The 8,919-nt window shown below is 39.6% G+C and overlaps 1 protein-coding gene across 1 annotated transcript; it reads left to right on the forward strand.

The window, feature by feature from the left end:
- The first annotated feature begins 732 nt into the window (after nucleotides 1-732).
- On the forward strand, nucleotides 733-7,259 carry LOC308123767 (C-type mannose receptor 2-like). Its single transcript, XM_080486428.1, has 10 exons — nucleotides 733-870; nucleotides 1,032-1,074; nucleotides 1,306-1,473; nucleotides 2,035-2,259; nucleotides 2,478-2,577; nucleotides 2,676-2,911; nucleotides 3,249-3,506; nucleotides 4,582-4,839; nucleotides 5,107-5,286; nucleotides 6,820-7,259. Exons 2-9 carry the CDS (start codon nucleotides 1,041-1,043, stop codon nucleotides 5,139-5,141), a joined length of 1,314 nt encoding a protein of 437 aa, XP_080342554.1. The 5' UTR covers nucleotides 733-870; nucleotides 1,032-1,040; the 3' UTR covers nucleotides 5,142-5,286; nucleotides 6,820-7,259.
- Nucleotides 7,260-8,919: the final 1,660 nt, after the last annotated feature.

The following is an 8,919-nucleotide window of genomic DNA, read 5'->3' on the forward strand; positions in this document are numbered from 1 at the left end:
TGGGTGTGGGTACGCTGTTTACCGTACCGTGCGGTACCGTGCAGTGGAAACGAGGCCTATGATGCCTCTTTACATGACTCAACAAAAAAGAGCTGGCTCGGTTACAGTTAGTCCAGAACTCAGCCGCCAGACTTCTGACCAGCACCAACAGGAGGGCCCATCCCCCCCCTGTGTTAAGATCTCTTCACTGGCTCCCTGTTGAGTCTCGTGTTCAATATAAAATCTTGGTGCTAACTTTTCGAGCCCTACATGGTCCAGCTCCTCCTTACATTGCTGACCTCATAAAGCCCTACAGCTCGACTCGGACCTCGAGATCGTCTGGGCAGAACCTAATAAAAGTTCCACGTACTTGCTTTAAAACCCGGGGAGACCCATCATTCAAAGCTGCCGCACCCCGACTTTGGAATGAACTCCCACTTGACCTGCGCTCCCTGGACTCAGAGGACATCTTTAAAAAGTGCCTAAAAACACATTTGTTTGCCAAAACATTCTAGTCTAATCGACCCACGCTGCCGACTGTCGACATTTGTTGTGTTTTTAAGATGTTTTTTTCTCTTATCTGTTTTTATTTGTTTTTACTGTGAAGCACTTTGTGACTCCATGTCTGTGAAAAGCGCTAAAGAAATAAAATTTACTTACTTACTTACGTACTTACTTATTTACATACTCTCAGGTGTGCAGATCAGCTCCAGTGCAGGTCTTGTTGACTCCGCCCAGCACACAGACACACGAGGAAGAAGAAAAAACACAGAATATACAGCAGCAGAGCGACACTTTGTTCAGTCACAGCTGCTGAAAACTGATAGGAGCCAAACCAGCCTTTAGTCACTGTCGGTGTTCCCAAGAGCTCCGGAGGTTACAGAGACACTGGTGAGTCCAGTATATGTTAAAGGTTATTTTTAGATTAATATTAATTATTTTATGACACGTTTCCTAATGTTCCATGTCAGATGTGGCGTGTACATGAATAATGTGATCAGGAATTAAACTTTAAAATGAAAGAATACTTTTTTTTTTGCATCTTTTCAAAGGTTTACCTCATGGAGAGGGGACTGGTGCTTTTTGTTCTCACAGGTTGGTGCAATTTTAAAAAGGCAATTACATCTGTAGCTCATGTTTCTAAAGTGTTGCTGCACCTTGTTAGGATGACAAGGCCCCTGCGGAGGATGGGTGTGTTTCAGGAGAAAACAGGAAGCAAAGGGGATGGAAAGAAAAACATCCAAACAGGAAAATAGTGACAGATGAAGAGCAAATCAAACGCAGCATACTTTTGATTAATACATTGTATATTCTGTTTTGCTTTAGGAGTGATCACCAATGTAGGTTTTGGCCAAACTCACTACAACTTTGTAAATACTCCTCTGAACTGGACAAACGCTCAGCGTGTGTGCAGGGATGACTTCACTGATCTGGCCACGATTCAAAGTGCAGCTGACGTTGATGCAGTTGGAAACACAGCTTCGAGCGATACTGGTGAGTCCTGAATACTTGCACCGTATTTGACACACACTGTTGTGGCCAGTCTTTCGTCCCAAAAATCTAAATTTAGAGTTGCACATTGAGGAGATTTTCCACTCGCAGAAAGTAAAAAACACTCGCAGAGAGATTTTCCAGGTTTCACAATAAAGATGTACTATTTATTTAAACAAACAAAAAATATTCTCTGTGGTTTACTTTCTTAAATAATACAAATACTTAATATAAATTCTAGTTTGTACAGGCTTGTGTGCCTGCGGTAGAAAAACCATCACTCCCTCCTGCTTCCACACTCACAGCTTCCCCTCCTCCTGATTCTAAGGAGGAAGGCCTGACGAGGAGGAGGAGAGATCCACACATTTCTAATGATCAAAATAACTAAAAAACAAACAATAATAGGAAAACTTTAAATAGTATTTCTTATCATCACTTAAGTTTGCACCAATTTGACAAAGAACATTTATAGTCTCAAATGGCTCCAACACACACAGAATAATCCACAATGGCAAGTTTCAATTGTCTTGTTTTTGACCGAATCAACATCTTTTATTTGAGCAGGAAAAGCCTGGATTGGTCTTCATGATGACTTGCAAAACAGCTGGATGTGGTCCTTAAATGACAGCAGCTTCTATGGCGAGGGAGAGGCGACGTATAGAAATTGGTACAGTGGTGAGCCGAACAATTTGGATGGAAGAGAAAACTGTGGAGTACTTTGGAGGTCATACAATGGCAAATGGAATGACTGGCCTTGCAGTTACAAACTTCAGTCTGTGTGCTTCAGTGGTGAGTTTTTTTAAAGAGTAACATTTTAAAAGCATTACTTTTCGACAAGAGCTTCCAGAAATGTCAATACTTCAGGCTGTGTGTAAATGTGTTGAATAAGTCACTGCCTTAGAAACTACTGTCAAATATTCAGCTTTTTATTTTATTTTGATTCACACCAAATAGTAGAAGAACTCATTCTTTGTTTCTTAAAGAAAAAAAAATGTCTATATTTCCAGGTACATTGAATGGAAAAGCAACCTTTGTTTGGATTGAAACATTCAGCACTTGGACAGAAGCTCAGAGGTTCTGCAGAGAGAACTATGTCGATCTGGCCAGGTACCGTATGAACTCACTAATTTGTTCATTCCATCCATGAATCAGTGAATTTGTTTTACATACAGTACGATGCAGATCTGCTACTCTTCCCTCCACAGCATACGAAACGAGCCCGAACATGAAATGGTCAAGAGAGTTGCAGATGGCAAGGATGTGTGGATTGGTCTGTATCGGCGAAAAGTTTGGTCTGATGGGAGTGACTCTCTATATCGAAACTGGGAGAACAACCAGCCCAACACTTCAGGCGAGACGTGCGTCGCTACATCATTGGAGTCAGGACTGTGGTCAGATGAAGACTGCTCCATCCAACGGCCTTTTGTCTGTTACACAGCAAGTAATATATATGTTATTTTTACTACTAAATACTGCATGCTTGTGGCGTTGAGATCCCACAATAAAACTTATTCCATCCTTGCAAATTCTTATTGCAAAAACAATGTTTTCATCAACTCCATTTACAAATATTTGAAAGAATCAGTGACTCATCTCTCGGCACGTCACTGGATTACAATGCAAATGTTTGAACGATTTACATAAACCTGTTATGCAACAATAGTTTATATGTATGTTGTGTTAAATTGGTGCTTCTATAAACACAAGATACAAACATGTTTGGTCATTCTGTTTCACTTCTGCCACTGATAGTAAGTAAGTTGTTCTGTGGTTCTCAGCTCCAGCTCATGTAGAAGACTTCAGGTCAACAGGACAAAATCAGACCAGTGTCACTCTGCAGTGGAACAAAGTGAACAACAACATCAGCTTCATCCTCCAGTTTAATGGTACCGAGACAAACATCAGAGCACCAGATGGAGACGGACCAGTAACTCACACAGTCTCATCTCTCTCTGCTGCAACTGAGTACACATTCACTGTCTTCTCTGTGTTTGGGAGCGTCAGAAGCAGTGGAGTCAGCATTAATGCAGTCACTGGTAAGATAATGAGCTTCACTATAAAGCAGTGCTAAAACTATTGTTTTCATCATGAGCTCTCAATTGACCTGTATTGAATGACCACCTTCTTTTCAATGCAACAACTTTACTCAGTGAATATAACAAAACATGTTGTAAATGAAAATGTTGTAACTTGTGCAAAATCTTCCAAATTATTTAAGGAGAATAAAACTTTTTTTGATTTTATGAGCATTAAAAAATATTTTGTTTTAGATCCATAAGGAATCTGAAACTGAATTTTAAAGGCCTCACAGTCGGGTTCAGTGCAGTTTTCGTTAACCTGTTTTATGTTTGTTTTTTTCTCAGCTCCTCCAAGTCCAAGCAACATAATATCAGCAGCACAAAGTGAGACCAGTGTCACTCTGCAGTGGAACAAAGTGAACAACAACATCAGCTTCATCCTCCAGTTTAATGGTACCGAGACAAACATCAGAGCACCAGATGGAGACGGACCAGTAACTCACACAGTCTCATGTCTCTCTGCTGCAACTGAGTACACATTCACTGTCTTCTCTGTGTTTGGGAGCGTCACAAGCAGTGGAGTCAGCATTAATGCAGTCACTGGTAAGATGCTGTTTTTAGGAAGCTGTTCTAAGTATGAGAAGACAAAAGTAAAATGCAGCAAGAATGATTTAAAACCTTTAACTCAGAGGTTATATTTCTTGTAATCTCTTGTGCAATGTGACATAGAAGGATAACTGGACTCCCTGAAATTGCCCTTCAATGTAAATCTATGAGTTTCATGTCCGTCTTGTGTGTTTGCACATCTTCACGTGACGAAAGTTAGAAAAGTTTGAACAGGAGGAAATGCAAGACTAGAAACTGTAGCTTATGGTAACCCTGTAAACTACTGCTAATAAATAAGAGAATATCAGTTTTTCAGGTGATCTGTTTTGGAAAATACATTTCTTATTTAGTCTAACCGTGTCAAAGTAGAAAAATCCTCTCATTTATGTTCTCCAATCCTCAGATTTCCTTCATATCAGACACAACAGTTATTATTGAACTGATAAGAAATTAGATATTTATTTTATGGCATTGTTGTTTGTCTCAGCTCCTCCGAGAATAATCAGTCTTGAAATATCAAGAAAAAACGAGACCAGCGTCACTCTGCAGTGGAACAAAGTGAACAACAACATCAGCTTCATCCTCCAGTTTAATGGTACCGAGACAAACATCAGAGCACCAGATGGAGACGGACCAGTAACTCACACAGTCTCATCTCTCTCTGCTGCAACTGAGGACACATTCACTGTCTTCTCTGTGTTTGGGAGCGTCAGAAGCGGCGGAGTCAGCATTAATGCAGTCACTGGTAAGACGTCTTGACTCGTGTCATCAAACACTCAGATGAACGACATTAGAAAGTCAGATTCAGTTCAAGCGTTAAACTCTCACAATCGGACAAGGAGGCTATTTTGGTCGATTTAAGACTAATATCAATTACCTTTTTAGTATTAACCATCATTTATTTTAAATTATACTTTTGAAAAGTGTTCTTCAATTCCCAATATGGACATATTTTCTGTGTGTTTGTTGTGTTTTTTCTAACATTTTTTCTTTTTAAATTCTGCTCATGGAGGAGGACAACTTGTCATCCCATTCTGTGAGGAATAAGTCTACTACTTGAAACTACTGGATCCAACTGGAGACGCACATGGAAGGATTTCAACCTTTTACATTCAAAGTCACTTTCCAGGGGAATTATATGATATATAATAAATGCATAGCATCCCTTTGTGTAATTAATGTCACTGCAAGAGTGACAGGGATGAGTTTTGATGAAGCTATTTCCACTTTTCTGTCATCGTTAAATCATTTCCATATTATTGCTCAGGGCTGTCCTCTCGTCCTGACTCTCTATATTGTTCACACAAGTTAAAAAAGGAAACATTACGCAGGGATGTTGTCTGTTTGTCTCGTGGATTCTTGGATTTGTGATTTTGCTTTGCCATTTTGATTTTGTTCTGTGGATTGTTGCACCTTTGCTTGGTGGTGGTGAAATTTGAGAAAGCTTCCTTGAAAGCGATTGACAAGCGCTTGGGCGTGATTATAGTGACATCTGCTGGGGGTTTGTATGTACTGCATGTGAGGGGAAGAGTTGACCTGGGATCATAATTTCATGACTGTGACTGGTCTCATCCTTTCATCTTTCATTTCAGTTCTTGATTTAAAATAAATAAATAGTTGTTTTCCAACCAAACTTGTGTCACTGTAGTAAATCACATTGAAGATCTTTATTTTCTAAAGAATAACTTCGACAGTCTTTCACTCTGGCCTTCACCTTTTCTCACTATACTGCTCTGGTTATGTGGGAAAACCCACACATACACAGGGATAACTTGCAAACGGTGCACAGAGTCAGTGTGGAGGAATACTGCCAATGCTAATCCCCCAAAACCATCTTTTTTGTTGGTATTCTTTTTTTTTTTTTTTTTAGCTTTTTATCTGTCAGTCATTCATTTGTTTTCCACCATCGAAGAAATGCAGCGTTCCATCATTGCATGCCAAGGCCTGACTGTTTCATCAATAAAGAAATGAGAGTTGAAGTATTTTAAACAGAAGTTACCAGGTAAAGTCACTTTAGGAATGCTGTAGAATGAAAGATCTTGCAAACTTTGTTCTTCAATTACAGTATTGATCATTTATACCCATATACAACCATATAAGTCAAAAGCAAGCAAGGACAGAAAAAGAAAAAAGATGAAGCTATATGGCAATGAACAACTCCCCTCTTCTAGATCCTTATTCAGAGTTTAAATTAAATTCCAGTTTATTGTCATATGCAAATCACCAAACCTGTTTCCCCTGTACGATGAAATTCTTCTTCTGCTGTTCACAGAGAATGCCAGCAGCAAAATAGCATGTAAAAGAAAACGGTGCAAAATAAGTCAATGACTGTCTACAATACATAAATAGAAAGTGGTGCAAGAATAGGTGAAGAAATGTTTATATACAAATAGAATAACTAGAGTCGAAAGATGCAGCATGAAGCATGTACAAGCAGTTTTGTGCCAAACGTGTTGTATGAGGCAGAAGGAAGAAGGATCTTCTCATTTTCAACGCTCAAAAAAATAAAGGGAAGACTAAAATAACACATAATTCTGCTCATGGAGGAGGACAACTTGTCATCCCAGTCTGTGAGGAATAAGTCTATTACTTGAAACTACTGGATCCAATTGGAGATGCACATGGAAGGATTTCAACCTTTTACATTTAAAGTCACTATCCAAGACAATTATATGATATATAATAAATGCATTGCATCACTTTGTGTAATTAATGTCACTGCAAGAGTGGCAGGGATGAGTTTTGATGAAGCTATTTCCACTTTTCTGTCATCGTTAAATCATTTCCATATTATTGCTCAGGGCTGTCCTCTCGTCCTGACTCTCTATATTGTTCACACAAGTTAAAAAAGGCCACATTATGCAGGGATGTTGTCTGTTTGTCTCGTGGATTCTTGGATTTGTGATTTTGCTTTGCCATTTTGATTTTGTTCTGTGGATTGTTGCACCTTTGCTTGGTGGTGGTGAAATTTGAGAAAGCTTCCTTGAAAGCGATTGACAAGCGCTTGAGTGTGATTATAGTGACATCTGCTGGGGTTTTGTATGTACTGCACGTGAGGGGAAGATTTGACCAAGGATCATAATTTCATGACTGTGACTGGTCTCATCCTTTCATCTTTCATTTCAGTTCTTGATTTAAAATAAATAAATAGTTGTTTTCCAACCAAACTTGTGTCACTGTAGTAAATCACATTGAAGATCTTTATTTTCTAAAGAATAACTTCGACAGTCTTTCACTCTGGCCGACACCTTTTCTCACTATACTGCTCTGGCTATGTGAGAAAACCCACACATACACAGGGATAACTTGCAAACGGTGCACAGAGTCAGTGTGGAGGAATACTGCCAATGCTAATCCCCCAAAACAAACTTTTTTGTAGGTATTCTTTTTTTTTTTTTATGCTTTTTATCTGTCAGTCATTCATTTGTTTTCCACCATCGAAGAAATGCAGCGTTACATCATTGCATGCCAAGGCCTGATTGCTTCATCAATAAAGAAATGACAGTATTTTCAACAGAAGTTACCAGTTTTGGGTGCTTTCAATTCGCACCACAAGTCCTTTTGTTGCCAGTCTAACTAAAGAAAGACACGAGTCAGGTTTCTTAAAAATTGATTATCAAACTATATTGAAGTGCGGTAAGCAAGCAATATTCTCAATTTACAGAATTCTGGGTCCTGGTTCCTCCTCTAAACCGAGCGATGTGAACTGCGAGCATGTCTGCCGATGCAACATGTGTATTTATGCATTCTTCTGCCCACAGGGGCAGGACAGTCCAGATGGTGAGTCACGGGGTCACCGCAGGGTTAGCTGAGGTTTGCAGGATTTCACGAAGCCAGGCTGGGTCAAGGGGTACTTGAGGGCGGTCATCAAAAGGGACCAGTTGTGACGGGTTTCCTCTGATTGTAGTCTAGGTTTCGATCCCCCCACTGAAGTTCCTGTTTCACAGGCTTTGTCTCCTCCAAACACTGAGATAAGCACATTTTACAGGCAGCATCCTGCAACCATAAACTAAAGTTGTTTCTCATTAGAGCTGACCTCAGCAGATTGTTAGTCATGCGCTAAGCAAATTTCCTCAGAGAAAGTTAGTATCTTTCACACAGTGTTTAAGCAGAGCAGTTATTTTAAGAATAGAATCTCTTAACACCAGGTAAAGTCACTTTAGGAATGCTGTAGAATGAAAGAGCTTGCAAACTTTGTTCTTCAATTACAGTATTGATCATTTATACCCATATACAACCATATAAGTCAAAAGCAAGGGAGGACAGAAAAAGAAAAAAGATGAAGCTATACAGCAATGAACAATTCCCCTCTTCTAGATCCTTATTCAGAGTTTAAATTAAATTCCAGTTTATTGTGATATGCAAATCACCAAACCTGTTTCCCCTGTACGAGGAAATTCTTCTTCTGCTGTTCACAGAGAATGCCAGCAGCAAAATAGCATGTGAAAGAAAACGGTGCAAAATAAGTCAATGACTATCTACAATACATAAATAGAAAGTGGTGCAAGAATAGGTGAAGAAATGTTTATGTACAAATAGAAAAACTAGAGTCAAAAGATGCAGCATGAAGCATGTACAAGCAGCCTTGTGCCAAACGTGTTGTATGAGGCAGAAGGAAGAAGGATCTTCTCATTTTCACCGCTCAGAAAAATAAAGGGAAGACTAAAATAACACATCCGACGGATGTTCTCCTGAGGGACATTCTCCTGAGGGATGTTCTCCTGAGGGACGTTCTCCAGAGGGATGTTCTCCTGAGGGACGTTCTCCTGAGGGATGTTCTCCTGGGGGATGTTCTCCTGAGGGATGTTCTCCAGAGGGATGTTCT

This window comes from Lipophrys pholis (assembly GCF_963383615.2).
Source record: "Lipophrys pholis genome assembly, chromosome: 18".
Taxonomy (NCBI): domain Eukaryota; kingdom Metazoa; phylum Chordata; class Actinopteri; order Blenniiformes; family Blenniidae; genus Lipophrys; species Lipophrys pholis.

What these genes read in the sequence shown, in the direction of transcription:
- LOC308123767 (XM_080486428.1), top strand. Translation starts at nt 1,041, where the DNA reads ATGGAGAGGGGACTGGTGCTTTTTGTTCTCACAG. An exon ending in GGTGCTTTTTGTTCTCACAG is followed by an intron (nt 1,075 to 1,305) that starts GTTGGTGCAATT and finishes GTTTTGCTTTAG; the next exon opens with GAGTGATCACCAATGTAGGT. An exon ending in CACAGCTTCGAGCGATACTG is followed by an intron (nt 1,474 to 2,034) that starts GTGAGTCCTGAA and finishes TTATTTGAGCAG; the next exon opens with GAAAAGCCTGGATTGGTCTT.